At 35.9% G+C, this 18,558-nt stretch overlaps 1 protein-coding gene across 5 annotated transcripts; it reads right to left on the bottom strand.

Moving 5' to 3' along the window:
• Positions 1–434: 434 nt before the first annotated feature.
• Positions 435–18,528, bottom strand: LOC124153893 (upstream stimulatory factor 2). 5 transcript variants are annotated; one of them, XM_046527286.1, is made up of 6 exons: positions 17,839–18,528; positions 17,213–17,451; positions 11,470–11,610; positions 8,914–9,014; positions 4,055–4,201; positions 435–2,270 (listed from the first exon to the last, which is right to left on the bottom strand). In XM_046527286.1, exons 1-6 carry the CDS (start codon positions 17,868–17,870, stop codon positions 2,046–2,048), a joined length of 885 nt encoding a protein of 294 aa, XP_046383242.1. In that variant the 5' UTR covers positions 17,871–18,528; the 3' UTR covers positions 435–2,045. The 5 variants fall into 5 exon arrangements, with proteins under 5 accessions (XP_046383242.1, XP_046383243.1, XP_046383239.1 ...); XM_046527287.1 differs by having other exon boundaries at positions 4,055–4,183; positions 17,839–18,520; XM_046527283.1 differs by having other exon boundaries at positions 4,037–4,201; positions 17,839–18,476.
• Between the last annotated feature and the right edge of the window lie 30 nt (positions 18,529–18,558).

The raw sequence follows: 18,558 nt of genomic DNA, 5'->3' as shown, positions 1-18,558 counted from the left end.
GGGGTGTATGGAACACACCCCAAGAAGAGAAGTCCGGAATTTTTCATTTTGAAATCGTGATTTTTAAGACTAAGCAGTGAATATTTTGTAATTTTATTCATTGCCATCTAACTTGTTTTTGGCACCTCTTTTAACTTTTCAAGGATGGCTTTAAATCCCAGATGTATCACTGTTTAGCAGGGCATTAAAATGGCCTAGGTTAAAATATAAGCAGCTCTCCAGTTAACTCTCGTGCAACGAAACTCATTACAAGCAGATTTTAAATGAAGTGTGTCTCTAAAGGTACCGCAAGGCCATAAACAAAAACATTAGGTGGTCGTCATAATATACCGCAAGGACGACAAAGGTTTAAGGCTCAAAGGGGGGATCGTAACCTGAAAAAAGTAGCAAAAAAAGTACCCCCCCCCCCCCCTAAAGTACAAAAACAATTGCAATTTTAATAAAAACAACTAAGTTATATTTCAATAGAAAACATATTACATCAATGCTAAACCAAAATTTAACATTTCACCAAGCCAAAATTTTAACATAAATTTTCAATATTACATAAATGATGCTACTGGTGTATTTTTAATTCTGCTGCCAACATTCCATGTACAGAATGTTTCATCTGATAAAAATGACAATGGTAAAATATTCTGCAAAACAAAACTTTAACTTTGAGATGGTTCAATATCAGTCATCTATTTTTAGCCATTTTGACTCATATGAGGCACTTTGCCACTAGCTACGTATGTACTTCACGATGAACAAGACGGCACTTGTCAAGCAATGATGGCTTTGAGGTTAAAAATATTGATGCTTTATGCACAAATTCCATTGCCCCATCCTTCTGTTAAACATGGGGAAGTATTCAATAGGATTTCCCCATTAAATATAAAGCTTATTTATCAATATAAAAAAAATATTGATAGCACACCACTGTCACCAGAAAATTGATTTTCCCAACAATTTTCATTCTTCTTGAATAGAGTGATCAAATTTTACATCTTTCTTTTATCGAAACAGAAATACATGAAATATTCTAAAATGAATATCCTAAAATGAGGAAAGTTCAAGCATTCTTTAGTTTAGCTTTGGCCTACATATGTTATGTTACAATTGCCAATTTACGATTTCTTTCATATATTTAGATACCATAATGAAGCTAACTTTACCCACAACATTCATTGCATACTTCAAAGTTACAGGTACAAAAAGGATTCAGTTAGTTTTGCACCATTTGAAGCAAATTATAACAAAATAACTATGCTGTTTCAAAACAGAATAGTTCAACATCTTTAGCTAAGTCTCCAAATAATGCTATTTAACAAGACCCAACACACTATTGAATTCCAGACCTTGCATGAGCAAAATATAATGACCTAGGTCACTGAGAAAACACTTCCACTTGACAATGGTATATTACACCTACTGATACTGATATCCATGATAACATAAAAACAGGACAAGTTGATTGAGTAGTGTACACTGAAAAATGAATGCCAACAACATTCAGCATAATTGTTTCTTCCCACATCAGCAATAGGAAAACTCCTTCATTTAGAAAAACTGTAACACATCCTCATATATACACTTATACATATTCAAGGCATTTCATTGCTGCAATTAGACATGAAGGTTACGAGGGTATAACAGAAAAAAGTAATCTTCCGCAAAGATATTTCCAACTTTTTTAAATGCCACTCAAGACATGTAACACACATATTAAATATTTCCCATTAAATATGTATGACTTGAGATGGAGTTAATATTACGCTCACAGCTCAAATGCTCAAGAGATGCCGTTAACTGACCATCAACATGCACTTCACTAAAGATTTCTTCAAATCACTATGATGGTACCATGAAGGAATACAAACCAATCATTAGCAGTCTCACTTTTTCTTTATACATATCACTATCAGCACATGAATCCCAGGCAAAGTCTTCTACCAAAAACAAAACAACCTAGGTGCTCAATTACGTACTGATTTCCCTATAAGTCTTTCTTGGTTTACTGCAGTCAGTCTGAACCTTCCAAGGTGCAGATCCCAAAGACATTTCTAACTTGTTGTCAACTCGACAGACTCTGGAGGCAGTATTCCATTCTGCTCCAAATGAGCTCGCAGAAGTATATTTTCCCTCCTCAATTCTTCTCCTTGTTGCCTCAACATCTCCACATCCATTGTCAAACGCTCATTCTCTTTGATACATTCCCCCAGCCTTTGATTTGAGTTCCTCAACTCCATTATATACTCGCAAGCTTTGGCAAGAATCCCCCCTTTGCTCTGTGTGCAGCATGAAAAAAGAGAAATACATGTATTATTCATGAACAGAAAAACCATCAAGAAAATAAAGTTCCACATTATAATAAAAATTAGTTCAACTTTCACTTTGTGGCAACCAAATTCAGCAAACAGTACAATTGGCCATGACAATTATTCAATTCTCCATGAAGAGGCAAAATATATCACAAATATCATGGGCCCATTCAGAATGATAACATGAAACCTTATGATCAATGGACCAATTCTAGTGAATGCTGATTTTGTGCACCAAGGCTAAGAAAGTGTTTTGGAATCATCAGACCAGTGGCTTAACTAGCAATATGCTTTGGGGGGATGAGGAAGGGAGACCTCCCACCCACCAGAGATTAGGAAAATTTTGGAAAAATGAGATGGTTGCAAATACATTTTTTAAATTCCGGTTTCATTATAAGGTTACATTAAAATTTACTAAAAGTCAAAACTAGACAATAGTTTTGAATATTATTTTTATTTCTCATAGGCTTTGGGGGGGATCTATCCCCCTCATCCCCCCCCCCCCATAGTTACGCCACTGCATCAGACAACTTCACCAATAAGACAAGAGGCAGCTTCACCACCAAAGCGATGTACTTTACATATTACTGCTTGCATGAAGAAGTGCGATGGAAAAAAGTTTTCAATGTACTCCTACTCAAACTGCTATCTGATGAAGCCAAATCAAACAAACCCTTAAAGAGCATGGACTATTTAAAAAACTCCATTTATGATAATTTCCTGCACCAAAAGTAATGAATGGCTTCCCACTAAAACAAACTGAAGCTGTGAATTCCAAAACAGCAGCATAAATTCCATTTAGCTACGTTTCGAGAAAAACCACTTCTTTGTGCATCTTTAAAGCTACCAAAGCCATCTCTTCCACTTTTCCCCACAATTCGCTATCATTATATGTAATATGCATTAAATCAAAGCTACAACTCAAGTCGCACCAAAGATAAGCATAAGAACTACTCGTCTCAAATTTCTGACAAGTGGACTTCAGCTGTGTTGGAATTCATGACTTCCATAGTGATGATATCAATTGAAGTAATGCCATAATAAGTAAAGAAATCTCAGCATTTCTCAATCGGGTAAAACATTTCCTCATCTACACTAGCTCCAAGAAAGGCAAACTGAAATGGGATTTCATCATTACTAGCAAAAAAATAGCTTAATAGATGAAATGGTTAATGGAGAGATGCAATCTCCAACAATTAATCAGGAGCTAGAGCTATAAGCAACAGCCAATAAGGAGCGACTTGACGGATGGCAAGGACATAAAAGGAGGAAAAGATGCTGCATAACTACTTCAATGACCTGGATTGAAATAAGTGCAGTCTTTCTTTTTCGCAAGGGCTTTCTGAATGTGATGAACTACTTGAGCCTCAAGACCAGAACAGAGAACATGAATTGATGCAATAATGAATAAAAGCAATAAAAGTATCATAAATTTTAAATGCAACAATACCATAATTATTTTATGTATTTTTATAAAATTGTGTCAATGTTCAACAAACACTAAAACGAATAAAATGTTTTCTTATGGTCAGAAAAAAGTACAAATTTCTTGAGGTGGCTCCCTGGATTTAAACACACAGGTTAATTTATAAGCTAGATAGTTCAATGCTTACCATAAACTTTAACTTTCACATGCTGAGACAATAATCATCAACTGCATATGGCAAAAAAACTATAATTGAAATATTACAAGTAGTAAAATGCTATTAGGTGAAATAAATTTTTCAACTCACCTGTCCTTCAAAACTCACCTGCCCTTGCTTTGCATGGTCTGGGGCACACTCGGGTATAATTTTACTAAGCTTTACAATCCAATGATTTATTTTATCCCTCCGCCTTCTTTCCACCTCATTGTGAGTGGCTCTTCTCCTCTCATCTCTCTGTAAAGGCAAATGGCACTGTAAGATGAAGAGGAGGACACTGAATCCACAAAATCACATATGAACAAATTTCTTTATAAGTCAATACTTGTTTGCACTTTGAGCACCCTTAATCCTGCTATCCCTAACAAGGCAACAGCTTCTATCTAGCAATATTTCCCAGACAGGATCAGAGGAACCTAATGAAACCAATAGCAGTTCTTTGAAGGACAATGGATGCCATTTCAACTACATATGAGCTTAGTCCATCAATATATAATAACTCAAAATGTCACACAAATAATATATGATCACTCAAAAAGTCAACTGCTTTGTTTAGCCAGCATCATTTTCAAGATTATGTGAGTTACTGGGTCAAATGCTTTTTGTAATCAAGTAATAAGTCAACAACTTATTTCTTTCTTTCAAACTGACTTTCTTTGAAAAAATCATGAAGGACAACCTATACCTCACAAGGCCTACAGAGGTAGTGAGAAGAGAAAAGTTTACGGTTTTATGATGAAAGTCAAACAAGGGGAGGGATGAACATGAGGAAAACAATGAAAGAATTACTGAATTTTATCATCAACTTAGGAAGCAATTTCAATTGCAATAACCACCCGAATTTTTCCCAGATCATCTCCATTATTTAAAAAAAAATTTATGAGTCATGTAAACACCAAATGATTTTGGGACACACTTTCAAGAATTCAATGCAGATACTTTTGTAGTTTCAAAGTATGTGCCGAAAAAATCTCTCTCAGCTGCCACCCATGTACTGACAGATACTCATACTAACACTGAGGGTTGATGCTCCCCTGAATCAGCTATTACACACAGAGGTGCAAATTCTGAAGAGTATTTGTCAATAAATAATAAGTCATCCATTTTCATCTAAAAATGTAAACCTATTGACGTGCAACAATGAATTATCTCGATTTATCAAAATTTTATCACTGTTGAAATTTCTGCTCACAAGGCATTGTGCTTTTTCAATCCTTACAGATGATGAACTACACATTTTGGAATGATTAATAACTGATTACAATTATTTTCTTTATAAGATTACAAGTGATGAATGAAAAATAATTTTCTCACAGAATTTATATCCCTAAAAATTAACCTGACTACGAAAATGAGCTGGTTATTCTACACAGTACCTCCAGCAAAATCATCACTCAGGTATTAATAGGGTCCCGTTGGTACAACACTCATGGGCGTACCCATCGAGGAGCAGGAGGGGGCCGCTGCCCCCCCTAGAAGCAAAAATCGCATATGTTTTTAAGGAAAATAATATTTTTTCAAGCAAATAATTTTAAAACTAATAAAGAGCTGTCATAGTTTCCTTAAAATGTAGGCATCATTCACCTTTTCCATGCTTAAATCTTACCTACAATTTCAACAACCATGGCTTGCCCCCCCTAGTTTTGATCCTGGATATGCCCTTGACAAGATTGAAGATGCTCAACAGTACATAAATTTAACTTTGATGGAGAAATGTAATAATAAAGAGAAACACTAAACAATATCAGAAGAAGGTTATAAACAAGATATATACAGTGGAACCTCGATTTATCGTTTTTCAGGGGGATGGATGAAAAAAACGATGAATGCGGGAAAACGATCAATGCGGGAATGTTTGTCCGGGTTGCCTATGTCCCAGGAAACGATGGATTTTTGCGAATTATGACATTCATTAATGGATTCAAAAAAGATTTTAGCTGATTACAGGAATATTATTACTTTATCGAAACACTTAGGTCATATTGTTGATTCGGATTATATCTCTTTCAAATATCCTAAAGGAACACGCCGCCTTGCTAAAAAATGTTTCACTCCACTCGGAAATTTCACTGCTATTCCACTGTAAAAATTCTTATCCATCAAATGCCATTTCAAGTACACGTATTTACGAGAGAAATGTGCGTGTTATGCCTCAAACAGCTGATTTTGCCGTCGCAGTGATTGGTTATGAGATGGACCAAGAAGGCCAAAAATAGTTTATTATTTGAAATGTTCCTTTCTTGCAATTAAATTTTTAATATTATTGAGGCAATGTGGCGTTAATCGTCAGCGGCACGCCCACCTGATCCTCGGCTTCATCCCACTTCTTGTTTTCACCAGGGATCTCGCTCTACCCCTACCCCTGCCGTCATGTACTAGCGGACATACCGAGGCGTGCTATAATATTCACGCATTTCTAGCTCGGATTCTTTTCTTCGTCTTAAATTATTTTCAGTCCATCTTTTAAAGTTTTCACTGGTGTCTTCGGAAGGGTCATGGTCCGAAGACGAATAAAACTAATAAAAATGAAACCGGACTCTATTGAACCCACACGGAAAACACTCGCCCGTTTTAAGTCAACCCACCCTGGAAAGTACGGAACCACTCGTACGAGGTGAAGTTCGGCACTAATGATATCGTGTACAGCGTAAGCGGAGCTTACTGCAGATGGTGAAGCATGACCATAAGACTGCGCAAATTATTTTATTCTATAGAGAAGGCAACTTACCCACTCATTTATAACAATAAGTAGCGTAGATCTAGATGAGCAGATGAATTCAGATTGCTAGCAGGGAGAAACAAAATATCCTGAGAAGACATCGCTTCGTTAGCACTTCAGATAAGTGAGACTTGTAGCATATCTCGGAAATTGTAACCAGACGCCCTGTTTTCGAAAAAAAATCGCATCAACTGCCGTGAAGCTCACTATCAGCTGCGAGGATATCAATATTCGCCAGAAATCACCATCGTATTATTCCAACTATAACCTTGCTTAAATAACGTTAGAAATACGTCGTGTTTGGTATCATTCTTTTTTGAATTACGTGCACATTAGTAATATTTCAATCTAATAAAAGTATAATACCAATTGCCGAAATTTATTGTTAGACACCTTTTGGGCTAATCGGTGATTCATGCAGCAGTTGACTTCCAGAGGTGGGGATCTTTGAAGCGAGTCGGCTAAAAAAAAGGTCAACGGTCGAGAAAGGGGGAGCCGTGAAAAAGGTTTCTTTTGTTCTCGAGTAGCTTGATATTTTCTTTCGAAGCTAAGGTCGTCGTAATACGATCCCTGCTCGAGCTGGGACCTTTTTTTTATTTCAGAGAAGAGGAAAGCTTCAACCGGGGGGAGGCGAGTGCTGAATGGAGGGGGATACCGGATCTTGGGAAATGCGCTAATGTAACTATCCCACGGCACTCAGCTTCTCCCTATCGTATTTCAAACTCCTGGGGAAGATTCAAACAATGTGTCTGTCGTTATTAGCCATAAATAACACGTTGTAAACACTTCGTCTCATTTGTATCAAACGATGGATGTGGGAAAATTATACGACGGGACCGCGATCTTCAAACGATCAATGCGGGAAAACGATACTTCGGGGAACGATAGATGCGTGAAAAAATTACATTGTCTTTATGGAACTTAATTTGGGACCAGGAGCGGCGAACGATGAATGCGGGAAAATGATGAATGCGGGAACGATAAATCGGGGTTCCACTGTATCATACTGGTTGCCACACAAATCATATTGCAAATTAAGCATCAACAATAAAAAGTGAATAAAATACATGTTGAATATTATTTTTGCAGATAATAACAATGAAATCATAATATTACCTGATTCAACCATTCATCAACAAAATAAATAATCAAAGAGCATTTGCACAGCTAAAAGAATTGAGGTTTCTCAAAAACAAACTTTTCCACGCTAATTTTTCTTTTGGAAATATTGAAAAAATACAACACAATCTACAGAATAAAATTAACAGTTATCTGCTTTCTTATTTAATTTTACTGTTGTCTAATGCAATAAATAGTCTGAGCTAATGAAATGCTATACGGCTACATTTAATTGAGTAATAGCAGTGCTGCCATCAGTCCTTTGCCAGCATAACTACAAAGAGTAAATATTAAATTGAAAACCATGAGTGCACTAGATTGAATTGAAGCATTTAATGAGTACTAATTTATAATGATAATTATAATAGTATGTCCAGGAATATTTTTTGATGTAGTAAATTGAAGAGCATAACATTATTCAGCCAACATAAATACAGTGGATGTTCAGTTTAACAAGTGCTCATAATCCCCAGAAAATCACTCGCTACATATGTAGGGCTTTTATACATTCGAAAGGTGAAGGATAAAGCCCCTGAATTCCCACATTCGCTGAGCATATACAGTAGCAGAGACTTCTTGGCCTCGCTATATCTATATTTTTTTTACATGTTAACCTTAGGCCATTTAGCAGTACACAGACCATCACTCCTTATGGCAAGATTATCACTATATCCCGTTTATGTGAAAAAAGTTTAAACATATAATTAATCAGTACCAAATATAGTCCCCCCCCTAATTTTGAGACTTCAGTTTCGGGAAAAGTTAAAGAAATGCGTTTGAATATAGTCCCCCCTTTTGCTTTTACCATGGGCATTTTTGGAAAAAAAGGTGGGACTATATTCAGACATGTGTGGTAATTAAAAAATACACAGTCATTACAATGTGGTACATTCTGCCTTTACAACAAATCAACCTAATCATGGCACTCAATGGTAAAGCTTTTTTAATATAAAATTACTGCATGGAAGAGTACCAGTTTTATTTTTGATGTGGACATACATAAATGACTTAAGGGATTTCATGTCAATTTGTTTTCTCATCTCATATTCTCATATTAATGAAACATACAGCGGTTACAGTAAATAATTTTTAAAGAGAGAAATATTTATCATGATCTTTTTGAACTCACAGATGATCCCCTAGATTCAAGTTGACCAGCCCTGGGTGCCAAAGACCTCTGACTTGGAGTCCCAAAAACATCCTGAGGAGATCCAATCACATAGAATTGCCCTGTAATGATAAAATTAAATACATATATGTACTTCAGTAGCAATGATGGATGAAATATAGATTGTTATTTTGCATAATTAGCGAGGCTGATTGCATCATAAGTAGCCATTGGTATACACATAAATTCAACTAAACTAATAGAGGACCAAAGATGAGAGTAAATAGACTTAAGGGCATTACCGTATATGTCAGAATATAGTCCGCCCTTTTTTTCCAAAAATGCCTGTGGTAAAAGTAAAGGGGGGGGAATATATTCGAATGCATTTTTTTAACTTTTGCCTAAAATTAAGCCTAAAAATTAGGGGGGGTACTATATTCAGTGGGGGACTATAATTGGAGAAATACGGTAAATTTAGTTAGTATTTTTAAATTGGCATATTTGGAAGCATTTAACTACATGCTCTATTCAGAAGTGACATAAGAGTCAACATGGCTAATACTTTTGAATCAAACTAAGTAATTCCTGGTTTGTATCATCACTATCATGTATTTACTAAAGAGAGTTACTTTTCATCAGCCAATTTCTCTTCCTATAAATGGGAAACAAACATTTTTGGCTCGTTCTAATATTAGAAACTGACAGGAATTAAAGATCATTGTCACTTATGGAAACCATACAAAGGATTTTTCGAAGTTACTTTAAAATATATTCCACATATATTCTCACATCAATTTTTAAAGTCACAACTTCAACTAATTGAAAGAAAATTGGAGTGGAGGTTTCCACATAGTTGCATTTTCTATGGAGCCTTCAAAGAGATAATTATGAGCCTTTGGCACCCATCCAATCAGAAATTTCAAATTGACTACTGATGCCTTCCTAGATATGGGCCTGAGGAAAGTGCATAACTTAGAAAATAGGTAGTAGTGTTTCACTAATTATGTACATAAAAGTCTTTGCCGACAACATACTGTATTCTAAGTTTAAGCTGAACTTTAATTGCCTTTTTTCCCAGGAGGAAATTGATACTCTAATTGTGTACAGACAGTTTTCATTAGAAATCAAATGAAAGCATAAAGTGACTTGTTAATATACCATCATAATTTCCTTAGTTTTTACATTAAATGCTATTTGCTCTGAATAAAAATCAACCAAAATTTACCTACCGAAAGAAATAAAAAACACCAATAAGAAATGCAGTTCAAAAACACTAACTACTTCAATTATAATTCATAAGAATTACATTTGTGTGCTTCCGCAAAACCAGGAAAAAATTAATAACCATTGATCACTTCAAATGAGGACACTTGGTGGGTCTCCAGAATGGTATGTAAGTAGTACACCTGCCTTGCCACAGCAAGCAACTGTGTAGTAACAAGCCTATATCCAGTGCTGTTTCTGTGACGTATCTAGTTTGGCTGTGGTTGAGAATTATTTGTAATAGACTTGCTATAGAAGCACCAGTGCTACAGATACTATACTATACAGGGTATAGTTACCCCATAGTGCTCTGTGATGCTCATGCACATATACCAAGTGGCCTAGTCCAATGGGACCCTAAGCAACAAGTGAGCCGGTAGCACAAGGATTTGTGGGTAGACCATAGGACTTAAAGAACTGGAGTCTTGACCTCCCAAAGCTGTAGCAACACAAATTCAGCAGCAAGTAATTTTCACATGGAAATTTTGCTGTTTATTTATCTCATACCACTCAAAGATACACCAGAGTATATTTACAAACAGGTTGCAGCAAACAAATCAGTAACAGCCAATATTAATATTTTTTTGAATTTTCACTATCTGTTTGCAAAGACATTTACCATTGAATAACACATACTGTCATAGATAATTTGTAGACGTTACAAACTGAAAACAAGAAAAAAGGTTTAGAGTTGGAAAACAAACAATTTGAGAAGCAGCAAATCAGGAGTTTTAAAGCTAGAAACAACAGTAAGGCTTGGTCACTTTTCATTTGTAAAAAAAAATCAAGAAGTACATACACTGATGTTGTGTACAACCACTATATAATCTGCCAAGCTACATAAGAAGACAGTTTCCTAGAAATCTCAAGACTAGAAAATCAAGAAGATATTAAATTGGATGGTTAATGGACCAATAATAAAAATGAACCAACCACAAAAGCACAATAAAAAAGTAGAAATAAAGTAATAAAATAATTTGATGTGAAGAAGAACTAGAATACAAAAAAGTAATTAAGAATTATAGTCATGCAACAAAGTTTTCATTGATCCAAAAGTATTAGAAAGGCAACTCATAGAAGTAGTTTAGATACAGAACATTGGATGTGAATAATAAAATCAAGAAAATAATGAGTTTCATATCTTTTTTTAAATATGGATTTAGAAGATGCAGGTGTCATTAAGAATAGGTTACAGTTTCCACATTTGGTTAGAAACATATGGCTAATGCAAAAACGAGGTCACTGAATCAAGATAATAAATAATACTTCCTCTAAAGGTTTCAAAAATTAGATCATAATTTAACAATTACTAACCATTTATTGGACTAGTCAACACAGCTTGAACTCCCTGAGGACTTGGAGAAGAAAAGCCAGAAGAAGAGGACACAATTTGAGGTAGGACTTCAGTAGAATCTCCAGGAGAGGCCACTTGAACAACTCGGTATGTCACTGTTGCTTGGAAAATTCACAAATGAGAACAATAGAAACCAAAGAAAAGGACCACCTATACTGACTCAGCATATGCTCACACTTTCATGATGAGTATAAATGAAGAGTCTTACAAAAAATGGCAAGTTTATGGCTAAATGAATTCAATCATGACAAAAAATATCATCTATAACCACTGCAATATATACATTCACACCAAGTAAAAGATTATGTACTGTGATATCATATCACTCAGAATAAATCAAACTGAGAACTAACAAATAACACATGGCTTTACGAATTAGTATTTATGTTTGAAAAATCTCCATGTAGGAGATAGATATATGCAGGTAAGTTATTCAAATATCAGATCCAATTTTTCTTTTCCAATACAAAACTCAATAGGATTACACAGGATGTAGAATGGAAGATGAGAGCGAATTAAAGATCATACATATTGTGGGAACACAGGCAAGGAAGTTTCTCCGATTTAAAGAGAACAGAATGAGAAAATCGAAAAATTCATTGCCAATTGACATGGTCAGAATGTCAGCATCATCAAAATAAACACACACCACATTAAGAAAGACAATGAAGTTGTTAACTTAAATGCACCGTTAATTAAATCGCCAATAGAATCCTTTAAGAAAATTCTGCAGCATGTTGGCAACGGTGGCCCTCAGACAACTGTGACCCATTCAAGCAGTAGGAGTCATGCACAAGATATATCTAAAAGTAAATAAATAAATGAAGACTTAGAAAGCAATGCCTGTTGAACATGACCAGACTAGATGAATTTGGCTGAAATATTAACATAATGAAATGTAAAAACTTTATAATTCCACAAAAATTTACTGCTGTACGACCTAAGTTTCGGCGTTGCTCATCATCATCTGATAAATTTGCATCAAAGGCAGAGAATAAAAAATATTTTTTTTAGTTTTTCGTTTTGATGTGAAACGTCATCTCTGGTATGCTTGCATTATTGACATAATAAAAAATGATTTCAATGCAAATGTAACAGATGATGTTTTACGTTACGACCTAGGTCATACACAGTATTAAATTGATGTGGAATTATAAAGTTTTTACATTTCATTTTGTAAAGTCGATTCCATGCAGTCATGACCGAGAAAACGAATTACTCAAAAATTAAGTTTTTTCATTGTAATATAAGGTCCATCTTCTTCAGCCATTTCTCAAGCATGCAGGAAGTTTACACACTTCCTTACAATACTCTACATGACTCTTTCAACTCAATCAAAAATTAATATTACCTGTGAGTTTTGCTAACTTAGGCTACCTCCGATCATAGACATTGAAAAATAGATATTCAGGAAGTGGGTTTGCAATATTGCTCCAGACCATACATTATACTAAAAATAAGGGTTTGACGAAGTAGATATTAAAATTTAACCATATGGACAGATACCGAATTTGTCTGAATATAGGTAGTCCCCCTTTTTTTTTCAAAAATGCCAATGGTAAAAGTAAAGAGGGGACTATATTGAGACGCATTTTTATAATTTTTCCAAAAACTGAAGCCTCGAAATTAGGGGGGGGGACTAAATTCAGAGGGGGACTATAATCGGAGAAATATGGTACTTAACTCTGATACAGAAGAAGTTCTTTATGTAAATTAGCTGAGGGAATGAGCTCAACTACATACATTGATGTTCACTATTATCACAATTCATCCGAAACTGAATAGAGGAGATAGTGTTCTCTCTTCTTTCGTGAGTATTAAATAGTTTCCCAACAGATGTACCTGTTACAAACTATGTAATTAGATGTGTAGTCCTATAATAACCAATTTGATTTTTAATTTAGCGTTAAGCCTGAGAAAATAAGGACCCGTGTAGTCCCAATCTTAACAAACATTAGAATAGCTTTATTCAATCATGTTGAAAACATCTAGGTGACGGTGACAATCTTCTCAGATGCATAGAATTGCAATGCATTCCCACGCATTTACCACATTTTAGGTGAACTACATCAATTGAAGAGGTCATTCTTTCCGCAAAGATTTTGCTTTCTCAGTTTTGAATATCCCAGAAATTCCCTAGGCTGTTGCACGGTAGGAGTTTCAGCTTTTATATACATAACAGGCAACCACTATAGTAGTTGACATGACAGATACCTTTTCGTCAGCTACAGGGACAGACCGCCTTCAGACTCGGCAGAGTAATTGGAGTGGACCACTGCATCGCGCATACTTTCTTATGCAATACTTCTTTACCCTACTATACATTCTTTTCTCAAACGCCAAAAGAATACGTAAAAATTGTTAGGAATTCTATAGGAAAAAACTCAATTTTCAGGTACTAATGGTCAATGCAAGTTTTACCCGTTTCTTAACGTCAAAAGTTGTGCCATCTTGAAGCCTATTTGAGCACTACATACAGCTGACTTTAATTTTCGTTTATTCCTTTGTTGTGTTTAGTTTCTTTGTCGAACTAACAAAAAAAGGCACCATGGTCGATTAAACGAAATAAGAAATAAAGAAAAAAATGTTTTTGGTCTACAAAGATAAAGCTAAGTTCTAAAGTTCATTCACTTCCATCACTTACCCACACTTCAGAATCGATTATGCACTTAACCATTAACATATTTGCTAATATCACAATCTAATGGATTCAATTTCATTTCATGCAATACTTATTTTGTTAAAGTAATGCCCAAATACTCTGTATCCAATCTTGTTTGTGTACATACATCAATATGGAGATGTCATCGTTCCTTTGCTAACTGCAGTTGAAAACAGTCTATCTGAGCCACTTAGGCCACATTTCTCGGTCATATATTCATACCATTAAACGGGTTAGTTGCCCAGGATATCTTAATCAAGTGAGGAACAGTCTGCAGCACAATTGAGTAAAATTGATCATGAAAAGGCACACAAGGTGAGGTTCGCAAGAGTAGTCGTCTTATCTTCAAATTTGACATGTGCGTATGCCGAATAGGAGTATAATTAATGACATCAAGCGGCATTTGAAATCCCAAGATCAGGAGGAAATAACTCAGGAGGTCAAAATTAAAAGAAAAAGCGGCGATGACATCCTTGCTGCAAGGAATCCTGTCAATCGAGAAGCTGAAAGGTCAAAAGTTTATCCGAAATGGAAATTGTCATGCAAGCGTACTTCGAGCATGAAGACATGAGGGGATGCATTGATGTTAAAGATATCCGAAAAACGGTTAAGGTGAAATCAAAATTAATCCTCTGTATAGAGCCTGTGAACTATTCTCACATTCAATCAGCGAAAACTCCTAAGGTAGTATCGGACAATCTAAAAGCTGCATTTGAGTACCCTAGTCTCACAAGAAAAGTAAGTTAACTTCACACCTTGTTCTCCTTCCAGCTCGAAGAATATATTAACGAAAACCCAAGAAAGAAGAAGTTGGGTGACTTTGGAAGTCAATATGTAGGTTGAAAAAAAGCGATCAAGCTTGGACCCTTAAGCTTCATAAGATGTTGGCAAAGATGTGATTCAGTAGATCACAAGCAGATGCATGTGTTTATTTAAAGAAGATGAAGGCAGGTCTTGTAGTCATCACTGTGTGTGTCGATGATTTATTGATTGAATTAGATGACAAGGAGAAGTCTTTGCTGAAGAAAAGACTCTAGGAAAACTTTAAAATGAAGGAACTAGGAGAGGCAAAACACCTTCATATGAAGATTATCAGAGATCAAAAATCAGGAAGAGTTTGTTTGGACCAAGGCACCTATGTTAAGAAGATTTTACAAAAGTTTAACAATGGAAACTGAAATCCAGTTTCAAAAGTATTTGAACCAACTTTAAAGCTAAGGAAATGGAACTTAGAAATGAAGAGGAAATCTCTGAAATTAAAACCATCCCATACTATGAAGCATGGGGCAGCCTAACTTCTGCCAGTCAGGGTATAAGACCAGACATCAGCTTTGCTGTTGGATGCATGAGTCGCTTCATACTGAACCCATGGATGCAACATTGGGCAGTCGTCAAGAATTTTGCATTATTTGATGCGTGCCTTTAATGCAAAAATCAAGCACTCCAAGAGCACAGCGATGAACCAGACATGATGGATATGTTGGTTATTGTGATACTGGTCGGGCCAATAATACAGAAGACTGTCATTTGGTCATGGCAACCCTTTTCTTGTTCCACGGTGGCCCTATTGCATAGCAGAGTAAGAGGCCGTGTTCAGAAGCACTGTCCACCACTGATACCAGGTACTTATCATTAGGCCTATTATAAGGCCTTATCAGTCGCCTACCAGAATGCACTTTAGCCCGAGACTTCATTGGTGTCATTTTCATGCCTCATTTTTAATGATAACCAAGGGGCAATTGATTTGCCAAAAAAACCCAGGGTAAAGGCCACGGACATAACATATAAACACCCGAAACCACATCATCAGAGATAAGATGGACAGTGGCAACATCGTGATCCAGTACTCCACAACAGAGGAAATGACAGCTGATGCTTTAATATAATCCACGCCCATACATAGATGCTGTATTAAAAATATGGGTGTATAATTCCCGGGTGATAGATTTTATTCTTTGCACGAGGGGTGTTAAAATATTGCCCAAATACTATGAATCTAATATTGTTTGTGAATATATAGGAACTGGAAGATGTAGTTGTTGACTTCATTGACTGCACTTGAATAAATTCTATCTGACCTATGTATAAACATGGGCTGTATTTTGTTCATAATATCATACCCACTTTAACATATCTTTCCACTTTATTCATTAGTTAAATTAATTTAATATTGGTATTTGAACTCAAATGATAAGAGCAGAGAATTGATATAACCGTATTGGATGTATGTTGGGTAAATTTTAACAGATTTAGATTAAGGTAAAATTGAGCAATATTATTTTTGTTTCAGCCTGAATGTTTTCCTACAGCAAGATAAATCTTAAGGCCTGTTTACACGATACATTAACACGTACGAGTTAATGTACGTTTGCGTGAATGATTTTTGTGGACCGGAACATGTACGAATGCATGAACCAAATTAGAACAGGTTCTATTTTCTGTGCATGCATTCGCACAAGTTGGGTAGTTACACGGTGCATTTTGGCGTTCATTCTCGCGTTCATACATTTAGACATTAACCCGTACGTGTTATCATACCGTGTAAACAGGCCTATATATATCGGCATACCACAGGCAGTCAATCACACAAACCAAGATGATGCACGTTTGTTACACTTGAACTACAAGTAGGCTACAGCTGAAACTTCAACCATCCCCAAGGGATTATGCCCGCTGAGCTACTTCAAATTAATTGTAGGGATTAAATATCATCGTGAGTCATTTCAATCTATCGAATTCTATGCCTATCAATTCTAACGCCAATGAATTAGGTTATGATTTTGATGTGCAAAATCGGAAGTATACGCGTGGCACGATGTCGAATTCTTCCTCTTACACAGAAGTATAAACAATGATGAAATTCTGTGTCATTACCCTTGAAAATGAAGGCAAATTTTCTTAAAATGCAAGACAAACGAATTCGATCACCAAACTTCGTAATCCCGGACTATAAACGCCTCTCATTTAATCAACATTTAAAGAGTATTTTAACAAACACAGACACTCATCCATAAGGCCTCAAATAGAAGATAAAGACACACCTGCTTGTCCGCTGTCCGTGCGAAACTGATACTGGACATTTCCACTAGCATCCAACAGTCCTTGGGCATGTGAAAGTCCAGCAACGGCAGCTTGATCTTCTCCAACGTCTCCAGAAGTTAAATCCCCAGCAGATCCAAGGGATCCATCTTCCTCTACTATAGTCAGATTTTGGGCAGCAAGCACCTCTTTATCACCCAGACCTGCATCGTCATGGGATGAATCTCCATCTTTGTCTTGGCTGTAAATTGATTAGTTTCAAACCATTAGTCACGTATTTTCGGCAGCCAACCGGCTGAGCACCAAGATATCTTTTATCAACGAGAATAAAGCTCTGGCTAGGCAAAGTAAATCGTTTCCGTATTACAACTATGATATATAAGAAGGCATAAAAATGAGCTTTCACTTATAATAACACAAGATTAAAATGAGAAATCACGTAAAGCTATTTCCATGGAAAATAAATATTAAAGAAGTTATCTAAACAATATTTCTGGAGAAAACCGAGAAAGATTGATCCGGTAGACTATATTGCCTCCAGATGAATACTTAGATCCAATGGATATACAATTGCATCGTCCTTTCGCGAAATAGATCAGCAATGAGAGTGACTTATTGTGCGCAGTACCTGGATTCAAGAGCCTGGTCTAGCATATCCATTGGGAAGCCCTGATGATAGTTTTGAATTTGCCAGTAAGTCGGCCCTTCTGATCACGGGGCCAAACAACAGGTCATGTGAGTGAGATGTAATGGCTGGCTCGACAGAGCCTACATGCGCAGGTAAAAGTGATAGAGCATCAGCTGTTGTAATCGTGATTGCGTCCGATATCGCTTCGTTATGATCGTTGCAGCATATTATAAAATCAGAGAAAAATTTATACTCCGTAAACGTAGTAGTCTTCTACGACATCACCAACCAAAAAACGAGCAGCGTCTCATAAATATCAAAAACCAGTAATAAGGTCAAATTCACCAGTGCAGCCAACAAAACAGATTACGCCGCACAATCAACTTCGCTGATTTTTTTGCTTGTCCGCAATCTGAATGAATTTTCCTTGCATGAATGATACAAACGCAACTCGCGGAGGCGTCTTGGCATCTATAATCACATAACTATAAAAATATCCTAGTCAGTAGTTAACAGCGCACTGCCTGTTCACTGGCTACAATTTCTATCAAAGATAGCATGTAGAACAAACAAAAGAAAAAAACGAAATTGTATGCGTTGTATAAATCCCTTAAGAACCTTCCATATTATAATTATCTTATAAAATTTCACCGTAAATTCCAATTATTAAGCTATAATCAAATAAAAGAGTATTTCAGCTTTACCAACAATTAATTTTTA

Source organism: Ischnura elegans, chromosome 2 (assembly GCF_921293095.1).
Source record: "Ischnura elegans chromosome 2, ioIscEleg1.1, whole genome shotgun sequence".
In the NCBI taxonomy this organism is placed as follows: domain Eukaryota; kingdom Metazoa; phylum Arthropoda; class Insecta; order Odonata; family Coenagrionidae; genus Ischnura; species Ischnura elegans.
This window is presented reverse-complemented; position numbering and strand designations above follow the sequence as displayed.